Genomic DNA, 27,171 nt, shown 5'->3' with positions numbered 1-27,171 from the left:
CCACACAACAGTATCACTCTTAGTTTGAAACTTTATTCATAATCTTTGTTTACCAATCAATAGTGCATTCCCAGGCTAGCAGTTCAGTTCATGGAGGCCTGTTGGATGTTTGGATGCTGAATGGACAAAAAAGGCCTCTTGGGAGCGAGGTGAGACAGAAATGCAGTCGTAGCCGTGACATCCACCAGCTTTATGTTCCCTTTTGTTTTTGTCTCTATCAACACAGAAACAAACAGGGTGGAGGTCTGTGGCTGTTAGGAGCAGCTCTGTGCTCTGCTGCCAGTTACGCAGAGTTCACATCCACTCCTGTGTTACTGGTTGTCTTAATGTACAGAAACGCATCAGGTCAAAGATCATTCAGGGGTGGGTATGGCATAGGGGGGATTCAAAGGGCATTGCACATATTCTGAACCAGTTCTGGGTCCCTTGACAAAAAGGGACATCAACAGAAATATCAACAAATACAGATACAGTCACAAAGCAGCTCTGTAGAGGAGCTGCAGTATAGTTTTCTTTTCTATCTCCTGCTTTTCTTTTTCATTCATAAAGCAATTCAATAAAGTAAACCATAAAACTTTCCTTTTTTTATATTGGTATCATATATTCACAAAAACTACTTTGACATTTGACAAACATTTACCTCAAATGACATCAAAGTAAAACAGCAAAAATAACACAGCCAGCATGTTTACTTCTCCGTGTCTTTTTGTTGTGCTTTTTGTCTTTTTCAAAGCTACACTGATATAGAGATGTGTGTCCCATTCTCTATTTGCACAGACAGCATGTCAGATTATGTTCACAATAACAGACTTGGAATCAGCTCTGCCAATTATCAACCAATAAGCCAGAAAATCAGCCTGTTTTATGTGCAGTTAGATATCTCTAGACAGTCATAGTACAAGTTGAGCTAAAATGACGAAGCACAGCGAGACAAAAACAAGATAGCGGACTGGTGCCGTGTAGAGAAGAACCATGGGAGGAGACCTATCCCCGAGTGGTCCGTGGGTGAGTAGACTCAGCTCAAGCAGCCATGGAGACAGAGTCTACAGGTGCCATTCCTCGTTGTTGTTTGTTCACTTATCTCCTCTGGGGAATCAGGGCCAGAGAGATACAGGAAGAAAATAACAGAGCATGGAGGCACATTCGAACGAGGAAGGCTTCTGCGTCTTGTGTTTAAGCCCTAATCAGCCCCAGAGCTGAGTGACAGACAGTTGGTGCTTTACTTAAGCTTCGGATTTGAGAGTAGTATCAGTCTTTTCACAAAGCTCTCTGAGAGAAAGCAAATTTCCCAAAATACCAAACTTTTACTTCCAGGAAAACATGTGAGATATCTGATTAAATATTGATACACTAAGTGACCAAAACTATGTGACCACCTCTCCACATACAAATTGTTGCATACATTTGAGATAAGTTGTTTTTTTATATTTTTGGTCACCTTAGATAAAATTAAAGACGTTATTATTACAGATGGAAATTTAGGCCAGTGCTTCTAAAACAGGTCCAGGTCCAATCAGTCTAAAGTTGAATAGATCAGAAGGCATCTAATCATGTCAAATATCAGTATTAACTGATTCGCTGCATCTGGAGCAAGACCATTGTTTTTCTGCTATTACAAGAAAAACACCTGCTGTTAAAAGAAAACAGTCCACATTTTCAACACTGTGCCGCAGATTTACAGCATTGTTTTTAGTTTTGTTACGGGGCCTTCAAAAATTCCCATAATGGAAAATATATATATCAAGGTTGAGGTGGAGATATTGTGCAACTATAAATGCATGTAATGCTCAGGTCTCAGATGTCGACATACTTTTGGCCATTAAGAGTAAAATGATAAATCAGCTCTGAACCTTGCAGCTGCTTTACAGGGGCTGATGATGGCCTACTTCTCCCTCTACTGAAAGCTCTTTGTATCATGCTGGTCTCCTCAACACATGGCTCCGTCTCTCCAGAGTCCCATTGACACACTTAGGTTCCTATTTACCTCTGAGCAGGTCACCACAAAAGTGGGGAGGGAAATCTTTTATATAAACTTCCTTGACTACTTTTTGAACTACTACAGTGTCTCTCATCATGACTGAAGCATGATGGGGACGCCGATATATTTAAAAACGCCATTTTCCACATGTATTGGATACCTATTCTACTGCTGTGATCACAGTCTGTCACCACCCTCTGTGTTTATAAAGGGCAGAATGAATAAAATAGAGGTATGAGCAAACAGTTTAGTGGCAGCATGCCATGACAGAAAGCACTAGAGCAGATATAATCCCTATCCATACATCTGAAATAACTCTCTGGAGCTGCACGTTACATGCAGGAGGTGGGCTTGCACACGAGAAAGAGAAAACTGGGTTTCATGGCATCAGAAACAAGGGAAAGTCAGGTCATGCTTTTATAAATCAAAATCAATCCAACCTTCTGTAGAACGTGTAAGCATATTTTAGTCTGTGGCAAAGCTACCATAAAAGCAATATTTCTGTTATCAACGATTTGGCTTCACAAGTCACACGAGAAGCCGTGGTAACTTATGTATGTTTTGAAAGCTAGTCATGGATATCCACAACAGTGTCAAATGCTAATCCTGTATGTTATCTGTCCTTACAGCTCTATGGTGGGAAGAGTTCTCCAAACACAGATAGTGTTTGAAAGAGGAAGAAATCTCAAATGGCTCTGTCAGGACAGATGTTTGTGGAAGTTTTCCCTGCACTGATGCTTTGTGGGAAGCTTCACCATCAGTGATAAAAGGTTGGACCTCTGATTAGAGAAAGATCACAGGAATTCTCACTGTGAAACTCTGTGTGGATCTGCATCCAGCCAACGGAGATTGATGGAAGTCCTATCCCATTGGCTATTTTCCATTGTGACATCATTGACGGGAGGACGTCGGGGGAATGCTTTAACAGTTTCAAAAACATAATATTACCTGGAGGAGGGGGGGCCTTGGACAACAGAATCAAGACACACAGAAGCACAGAAAAGACCATTGAAGAATTAACAATCAATTATATACTGAAAACGATGAACACAGAAAGCAAATCAAAAACTATTACAACATATTACAAATGCTTGAATTAGCCCTTGAATTAAAACAAAGAGTCCTAAAACAGAGAAAAATAGCATTCTGGAAAGTAAGTTGAGACAGACAAGCGATAGATTAAGCACAGAGACAGGCTTCAATTAAAGATTTCTAGTCTGTCCCACTGTCTGGGTAACGGGCCTGAGTGAGCCCTGTTTGTGTATGATGTACAATCAAATTGGTTTATGGTCTTGATATGTGTCACACACACCCTCACTATCCCCTGCTTATTTTCCGACCTGCCTCCACACACAGACACACCCCCGTCCTATTCCCGGCGAGGCCGAGCTTCCCAACCCTGATATTCTCCTCAAGAGTTTGAACTAAGATGGAGAAAGACAAGGCAGAGAGAGAAAAAGAGAGCACAAGAGAGCAGAAACAAAATGCATCCGATGTTTTTAGAATGTTTTCTAACTCCCTTTACTTTCCAGCACAATGAGTACTTCGTATGAGTATTATACAGTTTTTTTCTTGCGTTTTATTTTTTTACTTTTTATTTTTTTGTGTGTTTGCTCAACCGTCTGTGTCTAGGGAGAGGAACCACAGCACCTGAGGGAGGAAGGGAAAGGAGAGGAAGGAAAAGAAGGATTAGGGAGGGTAGGTTTCAGATTAATGTGATATGTCCCCTGTTTTGTGATTGGATCTGTCTCTTCTGTCTATGGCTGTGCTGCTGCCAGATGTTGATAGACGAGGTGGAAACAGGAGGGTCAACATAGGACTGCTCAGAGGGTCAAAGATTGAAGGGTCAGGAGGTTGAGGGTTAGCCCTGGGTCTCTTTGCCACTTTCTCGTTCTCGCTGTCCACTCTTGCTTATCTTCATCTCTGTCAGCTGGATGTACCGCAATACATTGGTGTCTGTGATGGAGAGAGCGAGAAAGAAAGAGAATATGTGATGACTTTGAGGGGGAAATAAAACTAAAGGTTTACTTCAATCAGTGCAATCTCATTTGGTAATGCAGAGAAATGTCAGCTTCTGTTACGCACAAATAACACACAACTGACTTTGGCTAAAAAAGAGATAAAATATTTTTCCTTTGTCATTCTCGGGCCATTCGTGTTTTTCACCGACATTTCAGAAAATATCTAATCAGTAGTTTCAAAGCCATGAACTGAGCCGTCCACATGTGAGAGAATGACCTTACAAAGATGCATCAAAAACAAAAATAACAGGACAGAAGGCTAAATGTCTAATACTTATAACGGGGAATCAACTATTACTTCCATGAAGCTCTGTAGCACTCATGCAATTAAAAAACATAAAGGGTATAACCAGCATGTTCACACATACACTGACAATAATCAAAGCTTGCTATTGCTACATATAGTTTCACTGGGTTTATTTAAACAGCCAAACCTGATGACTTTACTGTTATGGCTCATCAGAGATCAGATGAAATAATCTTGTACATCAGGTTAGTGGCTGGCTGTTATTTTTCTATTGTTCTAGCTACAGTATCAATTCTTCAATGGTAAATTTGTCCTATCTGATTAAATATAATTTATAACTAGAATAAATGATAACACTGAAATAAGACTTAGCCATAACCAGCTTTTTGACATTTAGAATCATCCCTGGGCATGAACAGAAACATTAATGCCACGATTTATGGTCTTTCCGACAGTGACATGCTATTCTATTGCTGAAGAAATGTAATAGCAGAGGTAGGGAAACGTCAGTGAACAATGTGAGCAAAATATATCTCTGCAAAGGCTTTATGATGAAGGAAACATACTTTACTATAGGCTTCAGGGATACATGTGCATTTTTATAAAAACGAGTGAATGTAACTAGCTGTAACTTTGGCATCTTGAAAGGTCCCTCATGACACAGTGCGCTAATCAGGATTTTGAAATAATGAGGTCAGAAGTACCAGCAACACAGCCATCGGCACTAAATGATGATTGCTACTTAAATCTATAATTTAACTTAATGTTTAATGCAACTCTACTTGATTTGTCAGTGATATCTGGTGATTTCTTGTGTGAGTGGAAGCAAAGAGTTAATTTTCACCTGTTGGTTCACGGTTCTTGGCGTCACGCAGGTAGCGTAGGGCACATTCATAGTCACCCAGGTGATAGAAGGCAATGCCGGCTCGGTACATGGCCTTGAAGTGGTCTCTCTGGTGGCTCAGCACCTTCAGACAGTATTCCTTCACTCTCTCATAGTTCACCAGCTCAGACTGCAACAGACATGCTGCAGGAAGGAAGAAGGGAAACAAGTTAGAAGTTTGTAAGACGAAAAGGCTTTAAAAGGGACTGGAGGAGGACACTCACAGTAATCATTTATTTAAAACATTTGTCTCATTTTGCAAGTAAGACATTTTTGTCCCCTGGGTGTAAAATAAAGATGGTTTATTTTGCTGACATCCCACTCTGTGCCTTTTAATAGAGCCACAGTGAAATTTAGACTCCACAGTACTTCCTCCGGGTGGCAGTGAGCTGACTATAAATAGCTGATACTAATGTCTCACAGTGTAAAGAAGACACAAAAAGTTGTCGAAGCAGTTTGAGCCCTGATGCAGGAGAGTGGTCTGAACATGCCGCTGTTGAGCTTGGCATGCAGAGCAATAAAATGGGAATATTTCAGCTTGAGTGAGATGGATTGAAGGATGTCTTTTTTCTTTTTTCCCCTGAAAAAACCACCATCAGCTGATGTGAGCCATGTCTGCTAAAAAGAGATCTTAGGAGAACTACTATCAGGAGTTGTTGATTTAATTTGTTTGTTTCATTTGTTTGATTTTGATTTGATTCACACATTTGATACACTGTTTGTAAATGTAGTCAACATGATACTGTGGCTACTTTGGGATTCCCAGTGTATGTGCAGCCATGATGACCTCACTCTCTTACCCTAACTCTGACCTAAACCCAAACTCAGCAGAAGCTGAGTGAGGCAGCAAGACAATAACCCTAAACATCAAATTAAATCGAACGGCTTTTGAGACACAAAATCCACCTTTTGTAGTGGCCCAATCAGAGACCTCCACACAATAGAGATGATGATAAGGGAGATGTTCACACCAGACGTCCTATGAATACAGCTAAGTTGAAGCAGTTCCGTAAGGAAAATTCCCCCTGAACATTGTGCAGGAATAATGCACAGCTACTGGGACGACTGCTGCCAAAGGTGGTAGAACCAGTTATTAAAACACAAAAACCATTATGTTTTCTGTCATCACTTTGTATGTGTAATAGGTGTGTTCAGTAAAAACATAAAAGATCTTGATTCTTTGTATTTCATTCAGCTTAGAAATATTGTGTTTGTTGATATATGTGACTCAGATCTGATCCCAGTTCATCAATTTATGCAGAAAACCAGAAATTGTAAACAGAGACATTGCTTTATCTTGCGATGCACTGCAGCAAGAGGCCATGAGAGAACAATTCAGAGATCAAGGCAACAGCATATATGTTAGTCCTTTGGCATTAAGTTTGAGTGGGAAGGTACAGAACTGAAAAAAGACACAGTTGTAAAGTGCAACATAGACTACTCAAGAATAAGTATTTCATTGTAGTCATCAATCTTATAAATATGTCTTACAGCAGCACTTCGCTGACTGCAATTCTCAACAGATGAGCTAAGATCAGAATAACTCCATTAGTAAAGACACACACACACACACACACACACACACAGCTTTTAGTCCACCACAGCTTTAATATGCCTGCTGATGGCTCAGTTATTTGATCGCTCAAACATTACTGCTGTCTCAAACACAGAAGCTCATTCTTCCACCTTGCCTCACTTCTTTTCTTTCTTTGTCTGTCACAGCCTTTCCCTCCTTTATCTGACTCTTTTTTTTAATCGTCTGACCATCCTCCATCTTCCTTTTGTGTCTGCCCTTGACAAACAGACAGTTCTGTAAGTAACATGAGTCAGGAACTATTAGCTAGTAGGCAGGGTGAGTCAGGAGTGAGAGTCAGAGAGCAGAGAGAGGCAGGAATGAAGGAATCAGGAGGAGGTGTATGTGGGAGTGCTCGGGGGAAAATAGAGGAAAAGAACTGAGACCTATGGGAGACACCTAGATGAAGAAAGATAGTGTATGAGGAACAGTAGTGCTCCTCTACTTGTTCCCTTGTTCTCCTGCTGAGCCTCAGATACATACTATAAAACGTGTGTCTATGTGCGTGTGTGCGTGTGTGTGAAACAGAGCTACATTGGTCATACCTTTTGATCAAACTCAGTCCTTGACTGTTTTTCACTCTGGCTTTTTTCCCCAATCTGTTTCGCACACCTTACACATACCCCCCCACCCCCTCACACACACACAGACAAATATTAGTCTTCCCCACCAACAACACAAGTGGAAAATACTAAATTATTCATTAGGGGCATCAATGGGATGAACCAATTCAAAACTATCAATATGTTTTAATATTTATGGAGTTAAGATGCATATGTCTGGGAGATGCATGGAGCAAATTTATTCGTAATTTAAGTGTGTTTTTCTGTGTGTGTTGAGTCACTGCCTCAAGACGCAGCAGTAGACATGAACTTGTTATCTACACGATATTAAAATGATGTGGGGCTCTGCAAATGCATAATATTTTGACAAGTATAGTATTAAATTATTTAAATAATTCCTAACAAAAATCCAGTTTATAAGACTCTGGTCTTATTTTCATAGTGTGCTGAGTTGTTGTTTTTTTAAACCTATATGATCATCTAATGGCTCTTGTGATTTGGCCCCAATGGATTGTAAATATCAAGAGTTAATTGGTTAAAATAAGATATTTTTTTATTTAGAGCAATGTTATCCAGAATTATAAAAAAAATAATTAGAATATTATGAAATTTCCCCTAAAATAGATTTAAAACTCTACCTTAAGACTTAGGTGAACTGTTGAATATGTTCAAGTGAAAGTGAATGTATGTTTCCATACAATGTCACTTTTTATTTCATGTATGAACAAGGATTTATGGTATGTATCTAAACTATATAAAGTTTATTATCATATCACAAAGAAATACACATTAAAGTAAGAAGGACAAAAGCAATCTTGAAAATTGGCTTATTTTTACTTAAATGTGTAATTGAGCCCAGAGCAGAGCAGCAAGGTCGAAGTTGCTTCCTTTTCATTTCAATTTTCCTTTTAGGATTTGATCCATTTGATGTTTTTCTCCCAGCCTCCAGATTCTTTTGGTTTCCCTAGTTCAGCTTACACAAATTCACAAACATCCACACACTTTCTTTCTTAGCCACCAGTCTCACACACATGCAGCCTGTCTGTCTCCACTCTGCTCTCTCTCTCTGGTCTTTTGTTCCATTTCCCCTCCACTTCCTTGTCTAATCCACGCTGCTCCTCCTCCTTACTCACCTGCTCTAATGTGTAAACCCCTGGGCTCTGCCACTAAATCAGAACTTTTCACTGAACTTCTGCTGCATTTTTGCCATCGCTTGCTAGAGTCCTATAGAGCTGTCGGCCTACTGCAGTGGAAATAACCTAAGATGCCCTCTAACTCTCCTCCACATCACTCCTCTATTTGTTTTTACAAGCACCAGCTATGACATGACTGTTCTCATCCCCCAACACAAGCATCCATCACCATCCTCCAGCAGTGGATGTGAGCAGAGTTTTTTAGAGGATTCAGTTACAGTCCATAATGGCCTTAATGGCTGATGCAGTTAGAAAGTTCACTGTGACTGACACACTAACGCATGCTGCCCAGATAATACACTCACACACAAAGTGCATACAGCAGATACACAGTTACCAATGACACGGGCAAAGACACAAACACAATCATAGCAACACAGGGGACTGTAACAAAGGTTTGGATGAAACCTGACAACTCAATCATGCATAGACGTAAACCGAGAAACACAGAATCACAAGAAGATGACTTTAACTGTACTGTTTGTTGCAAACAGTGGTTAAAAAGGTATGTAACTACAAATATGGACTAACACACACAAAAGCAGTGTGTGAACAAGTGATGACTGGCTGGCCGCACCCTACTGGCCCATTAGGCAGATGGATGGCATGCCAGAGGAAATACAGAGTGTGGTGAGATGCATTAGGGTGTGATAATGACAGGATCATCAGGCCAGGCCGGGCAGCGACACAGTGAGACAGAGGGAGCAATAACGCTGGAGCCAAGATGTTACGGCCACTTATAGACGTGTGTCTGACTCTTAGTGTTTGTGTCCTGTATGTAATAGAGATGTGGTTGTAGTGATTACATAGTAGTTCCCGCAGATAAATCAAAAGATATATGATAAAAAAAACACATTTCTGCAACAAAAGTGTTTTTTTTTCCCACCAGAATTTCATGAGGCTGTACAGACTTCCCCAAATAGTTGCCTATTAAGTGACTTAGGGTTTTACTCATAGGCCATCATGCTTTATTTAGATAATATGTGTTGAGCCTTAATCTCTGTGAAGTCAGCAACATTAGTGATATGTTTAGGTATTTCAGTAAATGGGGAGTAAATCTTTTACGTCACACTCCATCAGTTTGCTAAATATAAGTATAAGAGCATGTTGTAAGTTCACAATTGCTGTAACTTTCACCAAAATATCTCACAGCTGTACGCATAGATTATTTGTGTTAAATGTTCTGTTACTATTATATTTTCTATTTTCTACTATTATATCTTCCCAGTCCTCACAAAAAAAGTTTTGTAACATTGTTTTCTGGGCAAACTTATGCATACTTTTCAGACCAAACACATTTTGAACATTTGAAAAACCCTCTTGGTTATTCTGAGAAAAAAAAAAATGTTACTTTTGAAGAGCTCTCAAAATGATACAGTTATTCCATAAAATCATGTCCATATTTGGTGATTGAACATCTTTATATTTATAGCCAGAGCCAACGTTCAGTATCTGTACATCAAGTCGCGTAAACTGTGTGGCACAGGAGGCAGACTGTGTGGCTGCAGAAGTGGTGGGATAGGGTAGTGGATAAGCATGTAGCAAAGTGGGCTTTTATGAGTCCATTGTTTTGCTCTGGTTGCCAATCTGTAGTTAATCATAATATTTTTATTAACCATACTCTTTCCCCAAATATAAACATATACTTTTGTGGCCTAATCACAACCATCATATAATTGCTATAACCATAATCTTTCTCTAATTTTGACCATCTGGAGTCCCCAGTCATGCCAGTATGATCAAATCACATGACTGCTTGACTGGTAAAAATTTTTTTTAATGTGGTATATTAAGGTGAGATCAAATGTTTTCAAATGTTTTCCAATGCTTTCATAAAGATACTGCTAAGGGTTACCAGTGCTGTAGTTTCCATGTGCAGATATTGTAGAATGGGAGAACATTTGACAAAATGTTGTTGGCTGGTGATACTCTAAACAGCAAAATCACCGATGTTAATTTAAGTTTGAGAGTGTTAAATTTATACTCTCAAATTTATACTCTAGTGTTACTTTAACACTTTAACATACAACCTGCAGATAGCCATATGCTGCATGACAGTAAACTGAATATATATACTGTATACAGAAACATGCACACACACATGTGCTGTGTATGTGTCTGCCGGTCTTTGTGTGTGTGTGTGTGTTTGTGTTTGTGTGTTTGCGTGTGTGTGAGTGTGTGCGTGTTTCTTTTGCCTGAGTGTCAAATGAGTGATGTGATGAGTGGGAGTGGTTAACACATGCTCAGGAACCCCACTGGTTTGCCTGAAACATCATGTCTGAAAAAAGAGAGTCTGCATAGAAACTCTCATTTAGCAGACAGAATGCAAAGGCCTACAGAGAGAAGGGAGCAGGAAAGGCAGGAAGCTTAAATAAGACAAGAGAGGGCAAAGGAGGTCAAAGATGGAGACAGAGACAGCACTGACAAGATAAACTTCAGAAACAAAAAGGGAAAATAATGACAGGATTTCTATATAAAGGGCCCCAGGACAAATGCAGAGAGATATAAGTGAAGGTCAAATGTGTTTCTTTCTGCTTCTTTGTCACTATCCTTTTTCTTGTCCTATGCTGTGTTTCTAACCCTCCTTCATTTCCTCTCTCACTCTGACTGATGTCCATCTCCATCACAGAAGGTGTGACACAACAATCCAGCTAATTTAAAGCCACCATGGCCCTGATGATCAGTCTGCTGTCCATCTCCTTGTTATTTGTTCTTTTGGAAGATAATGGCAGATGGACAGACCCACCACTCTCACTAATGCTCTCACACAGACACACATACTAGATTCCTCACACATAAAAGCATTCATCTTTGGTACTTGTCCTCCACTTCTCCCTTTCTTTCTCACTGTGCCCCCTCTCATCTTGGAGCAAAGATTGCCATGGCCTTTTTTCAAGATTCAAGATTCAAGATTCAAACAACTTTATTGATCCCATAGTGAAATTGTGTTGCCTTGTGACAGCTGCTCTCCATGTGAAAAGTACATAAAGAAAGAAAAAAACTTCCACCAAACCAAGACACCAACAAGTACTAGTACAAACTACTGATCAATAAATAAGCAAAAACCCAGCTAGAGGAGTATAAATAAATAATAAATAAAAAAACAATACTATTTGTCCATTTTGACCATTTAGTCCCCCTCCTATTTACAGAAGGGGGATGAGTTAAAGAGTTTAATGGCCACTGGGAGAAAGGATCTGCTGTATTGTTCTGTGGAGCCCTTGACTGTGATCAGTTTCTGGCTGAAAGTGCTCCTCTGTGCAGCCAGCATGCAGTGGAGTGGGTGGGAGGGATTGTCCAGGATTGAGACGAGTTTGGACAACATTTTCCTCTCAGCCACAACATGCAGAGGGTCCAGCTTCTCCACTAGAACAGAACCAACCCTCCCTATTAGTTTGTCCAGTTTTTTACTGTCTGCCACTTTCATATTGCTGCCCCAGCAAACCAGAGCATAGAAGATGGAGCTGGCTACTACGGACTCATTGAAGGACCTTAGTCTCCTTAGAAAAACTGCTCTGTGTTTTCCTGTATATTGATGCTGCATTAACTGAGCGAGTCCAGTTTGTTGTCCTGGTGGACACCCAGGTTTTTTTACTCCAAAACTACTTCAACCCCCTCTCCCAATATACAAACAGGATTGACAGAAGTCCTGGACTTCCTGAAGTCCACCACCAGTTTGTTTTACTGATGTTGAGCTGGTGATTAATGTGCTCACACCATTTAGCAAAACTGTCCACCACTGATTGATACTCCGTGATCTCTCCACACTGGATACATCCCACAACCACAGGGTCATCAGAAAACTTCTGAAGTTGGCAGGACTCTGAGTTGTACATGAAGTCAGAGGTACACAGGGTGAAGAGAAAGGAAGATAGAACTGTCCCTTGGGGAGCACCTGTGCTGCAGGTCACTGTGTCAGGCTTGTCCAGGTGGGTGTAGACTCGGTGTAGCAGGTGGGTAAGAGTATCCTTCACCCCCATTTGAGGCTGATAAGCAAACTGGAGGGGGGCTAGAAATAGTTTCACCAGGGGCTGGAGGAAGTCCAGGACCAGTCTCTCCAACACTTTCATGGTGTGGCAGGTTAGAGCCTCAGGTCTGTAGTCACTGGGGTTGGCCACTTTTATTACTGGTACTTTTCATCTTTCATCAGATTTTGTGTCTCTCCCCTTTCACTGATTTTTTTACAAATACAAATAAAAAGTCATTGTCGTGTCATAACCTCACACACACATGTAGGAGCAAAATCGGGTGCAACATGCTGACACTACACCTCTCAGACACTGTAGCTGGTATTTCCAGGTCGACTAACAATAGCTCCTCCTAAAGCATTTTTGCGAATGACTTTTCCTGTTATTCGGAGAGACACGGCTAGAGTTCCTAGCTCAGTGTATCCCTAGGGTTTGTCTGCATTGATATGACGAAGCATTTATTCTACCATTACCAACCACCACTTGCTGTGTTATGTTTCTTTTGTCTCTTATGTCTTAATTTGTGAGAAGATATCATCTTGAACTCCACCTTTAATAGTTGTTGTGGCAGAATCACTATCAGGACAGGACCAATCAGAAAACTGGACTATTTGTTTTGTGCAGAACTGTAGGCCCACAGGTTATGGTAACGCATAGATCCTGTTTTAATTGTGCAAGTGCAGGCATTTCAAATACTCATACTACTTGCAAACTCACTATGCTAATTTAAAACTACCTATACCATTAGACTATAATCAATAAACCTTTATAATTAGGAAACTGTCTTACAGGAGCAGTCGACATTGGTGACTTTGTGAAAAATTAAACAAAGTTCATGTATGGACAAGGTAGGGGAAGCCTAATGTATGTCAGTGTGGGCAGCACAAAGGTGGAGTGTTTATCTACCGCCTCACAACTAAAAGGTGGGGTTCGAGTTCTGGGCCAACTGTGGTTCAAAGGAGGGCACGTTCGGTTAATTGGTGACTCTAAATTGCCTGTAGCTGTGAATGTGAATGCAATTGGTTGTCTGTCTTTGTTTGTCTCTCTGTGTTGTCCCTGTGCCCCTAAACAGGTTGAGCAGTTACAGATAATGTGTGGATGTACTGTATGTCACTGTTGTTTTTTGTTACATTTAAACATTATTCTTTCCTTATACATATGTATATCTTCATATTTATCTGCATGTTGTTCCAATCTGCCACCCTGGTCTATTCTTGGTGCTATAATGCTTGTGTCAATCTCAGCTGGGATCAATACAGATTCATTTAATTATTTCTTATCACGTATTATCTTTTCAAAGACTGTCCTGTCACCCTTATAAGTCAACAGATGATGTGTGTTAAGCACATCTTTGTTGGCTCTCTTATATTACTGTAAATTTGACATAATGAATATAAAAACTGGAACCTTTCCAGCAGTATTATATGTAATGAATGATGAGATAATGAAAGCTCATTCGATCATCAAATAACATTTTTGAAAAGTGGTGCAGATGATCTCTTTGATTGTGTGTCATGATCGTAATTGTTCCAAAGACTAAAGAGAATGTGTAGAGAGGATGTAGAAAAGGTTGTGAGATCTACAATTGTATGGACAAGTAAGAATTTTATTTATTTTTATTTTATTAGGACAGAAAATTGCCATCACGTTCCTCATGATGCTGATAAATAATAAATACTACATGAATGAATAGCTCAACATTTGCAAAACAGCTTACTTGTATTCTTGCATTTTTATGCTGATAGTTAGGAAACATGCCATTCGTATATCCCTCTATAAAATATGAATCTACAGCCAGTAACTTGTCCCACATTGCATGCCAATGCTGACTGTCTGTATTTCAACCTGTATGTCAAAAAAATACAGTATTAACAATATTGAAACAGCTAATTGGTGAATGTAAATTTGTATATGATATCACTTATTAACAACCCCCTGCCCCCAAATACAGTACATAACTGCTAGGACTAAATAATTAAGGTAAGTAGAAGGCTAGAATCTTAGAATAATGTGTGAACACACCCCAGTCAGTCATAATGTGATGTTTTCTCTATCTTCACATATAAGAACTAACATTGCTTGTTTACATAATTAGTTTAAAGACAGAATAAAACAATTGGCCTGTCCAAGAGCAACACAATCCAAATGCTCACTATTTAACAGCTTAATTCTTTTTGTTTTAGTCTCTACAAAAACAAAGTGTAAAAACAGGAATTTGTCTCAACTGGTCAGCTCTGAAGAACTACCTATTAATTTGAAACTAAATCTGCTTATCAGTCATCCTTGCATTTCTAGTGGTAACCTCACAGCATGGGTCTTACCCCCCTCTAAAACCCCCTGGCACATTGATTCCATTAGAACATTGGCTGAGCCTGTTGAACTGCTGGTACATCAAACACATTTACATGGATTACCCACAGTGTCACATTGATCCTGGGAGTGAGGGGAAATCAAGTAACCAGATTATTCTGTTAGATCTCACTGAGAGCCAGGGGCAGAAGGACGTTTTTTAAAATAAGAGAAACCATTAAAATCCACGTCTTATTGTTTCACGTTTACTGAAAGATCAGAAATATATTGTCTCTAATGCAACCGCAAGAGGACACAAGCTAGTGTCTTCTTGCGCCAGTCCCAAGTCTGGATAAATGCAAAGGGTTGTGTCAGGAAGACATCTGACGTAAAACACATGCCATAGAAATTGGGGAGGGTTGCGTCAGCATCCAGCGTAAAAACTGACAAATCAACATGCCGACAATGTTCCGCTGTGACGACCCTGAACTCATGGGAACAGAAAGGACAAAAAAAAAAAGACTTTCACACTTGGGCCCCATACCAGATCGGTTGGGGCCCAGGTTAACAACGACCACTACCAGTGCTGTTGACCTACAGGGTACTGGTGGAAATTGGACTACCGTTGGTCGAAGAAGGAGAGGAGGAAGGTGTGTTCGTAGGCAGAAAGAGAACAGGGAAGCTTTTTGGCTTTGGCGTTTGGACTATTACATGAAAGGACAGAAAGTTGGTTGACATGACGCAGAGAATGAAGGTGGATATACTGTGTGTCAAGGAGAACAGGTGGAAAGGTAGCAAGGTTAGAAGCTTCCAGCAACACAGGATGGTCGTTAGTAAAATGACCGTGGTGGTGAGGAAGATGAAGAGGACCATGGCAGAGCAGAGGACGAAGTGGTGGAAGTTGAAAAAGGAAGAATGTTGTGTAGTTTTCAGGGAGGAGCTGAAACAGGCTCTGGGTGGTCAGGAAGTGCTTCCAGATGACTGGACCACTACAGCTAATGTGATCAGGGAGACTGGTAGAAGGCTACTCAGTGTGTCATCTGGAAAGAGGAAAGTGGACAACAAGTGGAGACTTGGGGGGGGGAACAAGGAAGCTCAGAGGAGACATGGTGAATATGTCAGTAGGAGGATGCTGGATGGAGCTGCTAGGCAGGAGGTCTAGAGGAAGACCAAAGAGGAGATTTATGGAGGTAGTGAGAGAGGACATGAAGTTAGTTGGTGTGAGAGAAGAGGATGCAGAGGACAGGGCTGGATGGAGGCACATGACTCGCTGTGGCGACCCCTGAAAGGGAACAGCTGAAAGGAAAAGAAGAAGAAGAGATATATTGCCTATAAAGTAATGAGGGAGATTTTTTTTACGTCAAACACACACTACATTGATAATATCCAACTAAAACTTATGCATCACAAAGGTCCCAGCTGTGTGAATCTTCTACCTTGCTCTCAGTTTGCTCCCACCCCCATTGTTCTGCTGTTCTAAAATAGTCACTGACTCAGGATTAATGCTTATCTATTTAAATATTTATACAAGTGAGGAGGCTATCTCCTCTATGACTTCACCACAGATGAAATCATTTAATGCTCTCTATTGCACTTTGCATTTCCTGAACTTACTGTAGGCTGAGCAATTTCTTGTCTGTAATATAAGCCAACGGTACTCAGTGCGAGTCTTTGTGGCATTTCTCGAGAACTCTAAAGGAAATGAAGAGCAGTTCATGTGGTTATGTATTCATTTAACTCAATAAAACAAGCATATTTGTTTTATATCATTAAGTATCCAGGGGGCAAATAAGGATTCTACATTACTCTTGCTCACATGAGTAAAAACAGACATTCAAATAATAGACAAGTGCAATTTAATAAAGCATAAAATAGATTTTTATTGAGGTTATATCTGTAGTTAACCTCCCTGACACAAATGTAATTTTGTTGTGGCCCTTAGCAAAGCTATTAACTGATGGGTGATGTCCTCTGGACACTAGGCAGACATTTGCCTTTAGCTCAGCAGATCTTTGACTGCTGTCAAACACACTTCTTCAAGCACTAACCACACACTCACAATTCAAATAAAGTCAAGTAAAATCAAGGCTGTTCCTGTTTGTTCAAGGCGGGTCCTGTTTGTTTGATACTCTATTCACAGTATCTATGAGAAACATGCTGTCAGCATATTGGGGCAACAAGATAGATTTAGAAAGGTCAGAATAGAAAGGGCCAAATGATTTGGCTCTGAATCTCATGTGGCCAGATTTATCTGCGAGGAAGATGAGCTGTCTCAGTAAGTACTTCAAACAAATTGATGGTAAGAGCACAAGCCTTTACTAATTTCTAAAAATGATACAGCCACATTTATCATTACATATCAAGCTGCTAAAAGACATGACAGTAAGAAAACAAATATATTGTTTCTGGCCACCTGTGACAGCAGCTGGGTTTTAGACCTTTTTCTTTTTTTTTTTACTAAAAACAGCTACCTGCTGTATCTAAAAGCTACAGGACCGGAAACCTAAACAAATATAATTGCATTTTCAATCTGACCATAGGAATTCTAGTTGAAATGAAGTATGCGACTTCACTATGTCAATCATAGATGGAAACTTGATTAATGTGCTGAGAGATGCTTCCAAAAGCTAAGAGAACTGAAAATTTAATTGTGTGTCACTTCTAAATTTTGATTCATTGTTTATAGATTATAACCAAGACCTTTTGCTCATTTGAGAATTACCCATTACTATGTATTAGCAAAATGTGCACAAGAAAACATTCACTGTACATTTCAATTCTGTCATAACCAGTGTGAAACAAGGACATGTTTTCAATGTCAACCCCCTACGGTGCATGTAATGAAGCCTTTTTGTTCCAGAGCAGGTCAAACAGGGAAAGCTCAAATAGCGACCAACATAGCTTTTTATGAACATGGAGCTGTGCAGATAAATATAAACAGCCAATTGGTTTACTCTGCACTGTCCACTGGAGCATGGGCTGTTAGACATGCCCAAATGGTCATTACTGATTGCTTCTGGGGATGAATATTCTGCATTTCCTGATCTGGCTTTCACTTACACATCTCTGGCTCTCTGTGAGGGTGTCAGGAAAGGGCACATGCTTCGGTTTTTCCTCAGCTGATGATCTGACTTCCAACTACAGGCTAAAAAAAGCTTTGACAGACATTTTCAATTTATTCATTATTTCACTGTCAGCCCATATCAAACAAGATTATATTTCAAAAAATAACAATGACATGGCACATAACCCATTTCAAATGGATGGTCAGTGTTTTAATAAATTCCAGATGTATCAAAAGACTGAGATAAATTTAAATTTTAAAAATAGGTTCATTATCAATCTGGTATTCTATTAATTATACTAAAATGTTTTATAATAAAATGCATTTTTTTAAAAAAAAGGTCTTTAGCTCACAGATTTCTATTGCCTCTTCCTTCATGCCTCCCTCTGGATTTCATCTTTCCCCGCCTGACCTCTCTCTTCCATTTCTTCCTGACAGATGACTGAATCTTACTGTCTCTTTTGACAGGAGTCATCTGGGCCTGTCAGGGTTGTGATTTAAATCAGTTTGGTCTGGACTGGATTTCTCAGCGTATTCTCTCCATATTGAAAAAACAAAAAAGAAACAAACCAACAAAAAAAAGTAAAGCAGCTCTGAAAAGATTTCCTTTACTATTTAGAGGTCATAGAGTCAAACATTTTTCTCCTCTCCCTTCCTCCTTGTTACTCTGCTTTACCGTCCTCCTTCCTTCTCTTTCATTTAGTCCCATCATATTTACGAGTTCTTCCACTCCCTCCCCCATTTTGCCCTCTGGATGCCCATTCACTGACTCACCCTTCCCTTATCCTCAAAATATATCTTTCTTAGCTGTGAGGTAATTCAGAGGGTTGGTATATGAAGGACAGTGCAGTGTGAGTGGTACAGTAGCTGGAGGGACAGTCATATTCCTGACAGTATTGCCACACCATCTGTAGTTCTGGCACATGATGTTCCCATGGCTCTGCTCTGGCCATCCCTCCAATGGCAGACGTACATGCACAGAGGGAGGAAGAACGCCAACCAAACACCCCTACCCACCCCCATTCTCACCATCACATGGCATGTCATCTCCTCTTCCTCCTCCACCCTTTTATGAGCACACTGCATAGTACTGCTTTTCTACGAAGTACTGGACAACTTCTCTTCCATCTACTTATACAGTAAAACCCTGAAATTATCCTCAATGCAACCCCCCAATCTTACATTCTTCTTCCCATCTTCTCTACTCCTCATGCTCTTTTTCTGGCTTTATCTCATGCACTTCATGCAATGTCCCTTGGTGACAAAGCTGGCAGAAGATGAAAGGGAGGAGTTTTCTGTTCTGTTCTGCTTTGTAAGCACACATTGAATATTTACTAGCAGTGGGTTAGAGTGGACTGGTAAAATCAGTCTCTTTGTAGTGTTACACATCACTGATGCTATTCTAACACACCCCAGCAGCATCCATCTGAAGTAAGATTGGGCTGTGGCTGTGATTTGGTGAATCTTCAAGACTGTTAAGTAAGTGGAGTAATAGTACTATTTCTTTTTCTTGTACTCTGATGAAGGCAGGACCAACTGGTTCATTAAAGGCTCATTAAAGTTAATATAGTATAAGAGCGAGTATAAGAGGTGAAGGTAACGCTTTTAAAGGTTCCATATTTTCTAAATAATTTCCAGGAAACAGTCCCAGCTGGCAGTCAGCCATTAATTTCTAGAAAATGCTACATGAAAGCCATACATATTTAATAACAGACATGGAAAAAGTATAAATTGCTACACATATGCTATCTGACTGTCTCACAATTTATAAGAAAAACAAAAATAGAAAAATATGAGGTAATTTTTAAAGAGACTATTTAAAAAAATCCTGAACCTCTAATGTAAAGTGTTCCCAAGCTAAGAGCAAGGAAGACACTGTGCATGTACTGTTGATATAATGCCAGTTGAAGCTGATTCCATTCACACTTACTTTAGTGCTGAAAATCTCTCCAAAATTCTGCTGATTACTATTAAAGCAGACATTGCATCAATACTTAGTGTGGTACAGAAACAATTTACAGCTTTCTAGGCAATGAGCAATTTCAAAAAACCTCAAGAAAAGCAGGTATAAGAAGGATGAACTGGAGCAGTGGCCTACAGCTGGAAAGAAATTGTTTGCATCTTCACGACTGAAGAATAAGACAGCTAAAAAGATGAAAAGGATCAACTTGTGGAAAAGGTGTAGAAACTGGCTGGTAAATTTTTTTTTCCACATCTCACCATCTGAGTGGGGCAAAGAAGCAGGGCAAAATTCAACGTGCAGCACTGATGTTGAATGTGTATAAAATGTCTTCATCGGTGAGGATAGGTAGAGGCTTTTCAAGTATGCTAGGGAGAAATGTCAGCACATGTTCTTCAGAGATGGTGGTGTGCAGTATTATGATAATGTGAAAATTGAAATTTCCCAAAAAGTTTGAAATGTATTAAGAGTATTAAGTATTAAGAAGTATTAAAAACTAACAAAGTGTATAAAATATGGAAATATGGTCCTCGTGGAATGTGTAGTTTTATTGTAAGATTTTGAATGACAGTGATAAAAGTAATCTGTCCAGTCGGGAAGGACCAGTGAATGAGTTATTTAAAAATGGCATCACTAGTGACATCTTGGATTTTGGTGTCTTAAATATAAAGTTTACTTATCAAGGAATTAAATGGTTCTTTTGAAAATGTGCAAAAGCAGCTGGAATTAATCAAGTGAGTATGTTAAAGCAATGCATGATTTTATTCCCCCATACGTTTACTTAAATAAGAAAATTCTGTTGTTATTTCTCAGAAATGGATGGTTGTATTTCCAGGCCAAATCAAAAAGTTTCGGAGCTGTTTAGGAATAAAATTGCTATACTGCACCATTAAATTCTAAATCACAAAATCCTAGTCCTTATGGGGCAAACAGCTGTGTGTAATGTAAAAGGGATTGTTCATGGTACAGAACCCGATGCTGCAGTTCCCTTCAGCTCTAAAGAGCTCAGGGCAGTAATTTGAGCTAAATTAGGCTCTGGAACCACACTACATGCAACCCAGACAAGTTAGCAGCTAGCTGGTCTGCATATAGTGGATGATTGATTTTTTTCTTACTACCTTCCTGCCCAGGAAATTATAACTAAATGTGGAGTTTAATGTAGATAAACAGTAAAGACGTCAGAAGATGCTATAAACAGCGTAATGCCAGCCCAGTGGGACTAGGTCTCCACAAACACCAGAGGGAAAAGGGTTGTTTACCTGCTGCTCACAGTAAATGTCTTATTAAGGTAAACTATCCAATGCCTTAGCTTCTTATCTATATAAAAGCAAAAGATTATTATGTTATAATCTGAAAAACATATTTTTGCTGGTTTCAAATGTACGCAGTTTCTTTTCATTCTTTTAACTATTTTTTTTAAATGTGATGAGTGGGTGGAAATTGCTGGATCATCATTATGGCAAGCAGAGCAACTGCGAGCTGCAGCAGCTGAATATAAAGGTGGCTAGTGTTAGGAAACAAACAGTTTCACTCATCCCCTCCTGCTGTGTCTCTCCCAAGACTGTGACTTATGACTCATTCACAGATTGAACCAGTCAGGAGGAACAAAGGGGGATTTCAGGCAAAGATTTCAAGAGTTAATGAAAACTCAACCTAATCACTCATATCACAGGATCACACCATCCTGCTGCCTGTTTTACTTTCATACATTTTATAATATACATTTGAACTGAGTGAAACTTACTACAGTTTCTAAAATGCTTGATATAAATAAGTGCTGTTTTGGGAAACTGTGCCGCATCATGATCAATCTCAGGAAAAAGTGCAAACAAACTGCATTCGCATCTGTTATTTCTATGTGTGCCTCACAGTGTGTTTGTGGTGGGCGGATGGCTGAGGAGGGCTGGCAAGCAGTATGCCTCTGGCCAACATGTTGCACCACTGTGAACTGCTATAGACACAGACAGTGGTGGTGGTGTAACCCATTTAGATACATCCCCATGGGGACACAGACTTTGGATGTCTAGTTAACAAATCAGTAAGTAGGACATTCTTCATGTATCGTCATTCTGTTTGATAGAATCAGGTGATGTTACTGTTGGTCCAGATAATGATCCTTTGTTTTCCTCTCTTTAGCCATATTCCCTTCACTATATGCTAAGTAAAAATCAGATTTTCTCTGTTACTGACATCTTTACTCATCATCTCTCATTTCCGAATTTTTTTATTTTTTATTTTTTGGAAACACATTTAGTTTTTTCAGTTCCCCCTACAATCATTCTTTCATATTTTCCTTCACTTCTGGCTTTCCATCTAATGTTCTGTATGTCACCGTACTGAGATGGTCACAGAGTGACCCAGCAATCAGTAAACATCCATTTTAAAAAGTTAAAAGACACTGTTAGTAATTAAAGTACCAACCTCCACTGTTGGTCCACTGAGTTTCATTAGTACAGCATTAAAAAATTTTCAAAATACAAATTGCATTCTTTCAGTAAAATGAACCTAAGTGTTATAAGCAACAACACTTGCAGTTATTATTTAAATTATCAAATTACTACTACTTTTGACTATTTCCTATTGTGATGTAGTTTATTCTAGGGCCTAACTATTTTTTTCACTGCTAATAAATGTGCAATTTGTTTCAATATTAATTTAGTCAGCAAAATGCCAGGAAGTACCAAACAGTGCTGGTTGTAATTTTTTCACAGCCTACAGGGATGTTTTTAAATAATTTGTTTTATTTTACTAATCTTTCAACACCCAAATATATTCCATTTACCATCATGCATGACAAAGGAAAACATAATTCTCATGTGAGAAGTTGGAAGGATAAATGTTTGGCATGTTTGCTTGAAAAAAATAAAACAATTATTCGAGTATCATAATAGCTTCTAAATCACTGTCTATGAATTGAATAATTGAGTCACTGTTTATTCATGACAATACAATAATTTTATAAGCCTATCTTATGTTTTCTATGCAATCACAAGTAACACAACACTCCATTAAAATCAGTAAGTTCAGCAATTGGCACAGAATCATGAGCACACACCCACATGCGTGAGTTAGTGACTTTTCCACTGCCTACTGCTTTCCTATTATATGTCCGTGCTGCTGCGACAGCTGCCCAAATAGCAGCTCCTCAAACACAACCTCAGTGACCACCAACTGCCTAGCAGCACTTTGGTTAACCAGGTGGCACTGCACAACAATTGCAGCTAGATTACTATTCACTCAACAAATCACTGATTCATTTCAGTCAGTGGGAAATATATACTGCGCATTGCTAGAATTTTTAGAACAACGCTAGATTTTAGGAGTGAAAAGTATTACCAGCCTGGTTCTTACTTTAGAATTAGGAGGGAATGGGGTGGAAAGCCAAATATTCAACAGAGCTGAAGGAATTAACATAAGCATTGCTAGGCTCCTCATTTAACATTAATGATTATCTGGTGGAACCATGTATTGTACATCTATCACTGACAGCATCTTTTGCCTGCGGTTCAAACCCTTTCATAGTTGCCTCAGATAAGGCAAGTTTGTTTTTTACTGCAGCAGATGTGTTATTTTGAGCTGCTGCTGCTGCTGCAGCTGAAGATGAACATGCCTGTAAGGAGCAAAAGTTCAAGAGTATGGTGCAATTTCTTGACATGTTTTCTAATTCAAATGAAATAAATTCAATGAGATAAAAATGTCATGAGAAAATCCTTTACCTGTAGCTTCAGCTGTGTACTGTGGACAAACCTGTAACTGTAAGGGCCTTTTGTATATGCTGTCGCTTACACGCTTAGCACTTGGCAATGTGGGACACTAAAATGTCAATTTGAAATTACAAGTAAGATGTGGAGCTTAGATGTGTGGCCATTCTCCCAGTTTAACTTTTTAATTAGATATTAAGAACAAAATTGGTAGCATCATTCTTACCAACCTTCACTTTTGTTTCTCAGTATTTCTATTTGAGAAATAGAGTATCATTTTTTGCTACCGCTGTTCCTAAAAATCAGTCCCCATGTATTAGTGCCAAATTCATGCAAGGATATTGTACTGTAAATTGTGGGGTGTATTTAAAATGTTACTAAACATTTATCTCATCAAAGTGAAGCACAAACATGAATCGAGTCCATGTGATTCATTGTTAGTAAAGCAAGGTTGAGGTGAGGTTTCTTTGTGTGTGAATGCATACGCACACACACACACACACACACACACACACACACACTCTCCTGTCTGACGGAGCAGAATGGGGAGGGTGTGAGCTTTACAAGACAGGGAAAAGGCCCACTGATGGTTGCCATGGTAAATATGGCCCCCTGTCACTTGCTAGTATGCCACTCGTCACTTTCTGTTCCACAGTGCACTTCTATTCCCACGCATGCTTGTCTTTCATCTATTGATACTCTGACCACATCTACTAGTTCCCTCCTTCCTGCACCATCCCTACTTGTCCTTATTCCTTCCTTATTTCACACTCCCCTCACCCCTTTTTTTACCCTCCCCCATCTTTTCTCCACTCCACAGTGGCCTCCCTGTAGGCTCCAGACAGCCGCTGAACACTGCGAAGAACCATGCAATCCAAAGGAATCCAACAGGGCTTGATGTCACTCTCATGGCACGAAATCACAACATTCACACAGGTAAGTGATGTTTGATAACGGATGTGATTTAATTGCAAGTGTGCACCATTGATCATCATCATCGTCATCATGTCCTGGACAAAAACAGTTGTCATGGTCTGCGGTTTACACTGCATAGTGAGACCATACTGTAGGCACAAGCAAGACTTCAGAGCTTTTTTTCTCGAATATCTACATTAATATTGTATTATTTATTAGAGTGCTGTGTCACTCTAGACATATTTCATATTTCCAACTAAATAATTTCCCATTAACAAGCGGCACAGAGTGATGAACATCAATTAGTTTAATAAATGATCATTTTTCTCACACTTATATTAGAGGGTACCCTTTGAGGGTTGTATTTGTTGTTGGGCTCCTTTTGACCCCTGTTATATGCGTCAGTTTCAGTTGTTTTGTTTGGCACTCAGAATCTAACCGCTTCTAGCAGAAATGATTACTTGATTAGATTGATAAAGAGCTGACTAAAAGAACATTAATTGACAACAAGGGTGAAAATTCTTTAATCATTAAACAAATTTTTTTTTAAAATCACTGATTTCAACTTCTCAAATGTAAATATTTGCTATTTCCCCTGGTTTTCTTGGTAAAACTAAGCTAAAGTCAACATCTACTCAGACGAAAACAGCAAACTCATTATGCTGACTTATATTATGTTGAATAAATAAAAACTTTTGCTAGAGCAGATGCCTCCTTTACCTTGTTTTTTTTATTTTTTGTTATCTGCGATTTAATGTTTACTTGCACTTTCTGAAGCATTTTATCACACAAAGCCACAAGGTATATTATTTCATCAGCGGTATTATGTCAATGTGGTTAGATATAAATTCATTAGTATTTTTATTTATTAATGCATATAATAAATTCTTATCTGTCAGATGAATGTTTACTGATGTCTCGTTAGAAAGTTGAAACCTCACTAAAAGTTTTAACTTTGAATAGGTCTGTTGGCATATGAGAACCAGCAGGAAATAAGTAACTGAATGCTTTGGAAATACATTGACTGAATAGTAATGAGAAATCTTTTTGAACCCTGCAAAGTGCAAAGGGGGGCCATTAGACACGACAATCACCCACTTGGGGATGTGTCTTGGGGCTTTCAGATTAGACGCCATGTGAAATGTTGATGTTATGGCACAACAGCATGATACATTTGGCTCATATATAGTCTGCATAATGAATACATGTATCAGTTATTAGGCTCCGGGCCTTATGACTTTTTTCTTCTATTTTCCTTCTTAACACTTTCGCACTGGGCTATATCCACAAATTTTATTATTTAACAAAATTCCAGAAAAAACTGCAGGATTGTGCTACATGTTGATGTTGGCCTGGCAATAATGGGTTTATTTAACTGTGACATTTCTCTGTAGGCTAAATAATGTACTAATCTAGTCAGTGCATGTTGGCCATTAAATCAGCACCACGTTGCTATTTGTCAATCCGCAAACAAATATGTTGTTTTTCTGTCTTTTTACAAGTCAACACCTATGTTATTCCACTTGCCTAATAAGACAAGAGAAATCCAGCAGAATACCCACTAGGCTGTGTGAACCCGATGAACCGGGATGAACAATGGTGTCAGCAGTACTTCAAGACTACTACTGCTCACCTGTCAGGCTGTCGTAGCACTCGATCTCGGTGCTCTCTACGGCTCTCCGCTGCTCCTCAGTCAGCTTGGCCGCGGCTTGGTTCAGCAGGTTGACCTCGGAGCCCGTCGTCCCGTCGACAACATGCACCCCTTTGAGCTGCAGCAGCGCCCGGTGGTACTTGCCTATTGCTTCCCGAAATTTCTTCTCCTTATAGCAGCGGTGACCCTCCACCTTGAAGTCGATGGCTTTCTGGATCTTCGCTTCCATCTCCATTTCAGCAGGACCGGCTCTATATCCGCCGCCGCTTCCTCCGTTTCCTCCGGCGGCCGCTGCCAGACTCCGGCCGCCGGTCTCCGGGTAGCTTTTTAGGCTCTTTATAGGGTGCTGTTTGGCTTCCATCTCTCTCAGAGAAAGCGAGTGGAGCGGGCCATGGTGCTCGGACACGAAGGTGTGCTTTGTTGGTGAGGAGCGGATCAGCGTGCTGTGCATAAAGGATGCGGGACAGAGCAGCAGAGAAGGCTGGGCAGGCGGTGGTAGCGGAGACACAACGAGCCTCGAAAAAGAGCTAAGAAAAGCACTACAAAAGCGCCTGGGTTGCTTGTGCTCAAAGATCAGAAATTTATAGGATGTTTGTAGCTATAAACATATAAATATGGCTCGAGCAGCTGTTGGGAACATCCTGAATTTCCTTACCGTCAGCTTTCCAACCGTCGAGAAAAAAAAAACAGAGCGCTCGCGCTGGTCCCCTCGCGGAAGGATGCTCGAGTGGATTTCTATGGTAGCACCCTCTGAGGGCACGCGCAGCTTCAGCACCTCAGACAGCGCACACACCACGGCACACACGACAACCCTGCCGCAAAGCATTGTGGGATAAGCAGCAAAGAAGCAGTGAGGCGTTGCTGCAATCCACAGTTTACATGGAAAAGAGCGAAAACAACGTCCAGGCCTTTTATGATACGAATTATATTTTGTCACAAACATCTTCAGTTCGGTAAAATTACCCTTTAAAAAGTTCAATTCTTTAAATAAAACTTGTGTGTACACAAACTACTACGTAACCCTATTTGCATAGCCTGCTATTTATTAGTGTCAAGGGCAAAGGTTACCCCCTGACACCAGTGATAGACCCCTTATATTCTCAAAGAATATAAGAGAGCTCAAAGAACACAGATGACATCACTCTCGTTGTTTGGAAGTGGACAG

General features: G+C 39.8%; 1 protein-coding gene across 1 annotated transcript; it reads right to left on the bottom strand.

The window, feature by feature from the left end:
- Positions 1 to 17: 17 nt before the first annotated feature.
- On the bottom strand, positions 18 to 26,733 carry ttc9b (tetratricopeptide repeat domain 9B). The gene is made up of 3 exons (XM_067506844.1): positions 25,989 to 26,733; positions 5,091 to 5,273; positions 18 to 3,934 (listed from the first exon to the last, which is right to left on the bottom strand). Exons 1-3 carry the CDS (start codon positions 26,455 to 26,457, stop codon positions 3,840 to 3,842), a joined length of 747 nt encoding a protein of 248 aa, XP_067362945.1. The 5' UTR covers positions 26,458 to 26,733; the 3' UTR covers positions 18 to 3,839.
- Between the last annotated feature and the right edge of the window lie 438 nt (positions 26,734 to 27,171).

This window comes from Channa argus, chromosome 6, assembly GCF_033026475.1.
Source record: "Channa argus isolate prfri chromosome 6, Channa argus male v1.0, whole genome shotgun sequence".
NCBI classification, from domain to species: domain Eukaryota; kingdom Metazoa; phylum Chordata; class Actinopteri; order Anabantiformes; family Channidae; genus Channa; species Channa argus.
This window is presented reverse-complemented; position numbering and strand designations above follow the sequence as displayed.

Excerpts from the sequence above, each read along its gene's own strand:
- ttc9b (XM_067506844.1), bottom strand. The coding sequence starts at position 26,457 with ATGCACAGCACGCTGATCCGCTCCTCACCAACAAAGCACACCTTCGTG. Across the intron at positions 5,274-25,988 it reads GTGCTACGACAGCCTGACAG|CATGTCTGTTGCAGTCTGAG; the intron begins GTGAGCAGTAGT and ends TCCTTCCTGCAG. Across the intron at positions 3,935-5,090 it reads CAAGAACCGTGAACCAACAG|ACACCAATGTATTGCGGTAC; the intron begins GTGAAAATTAAC and ends TCTCCATCACAG.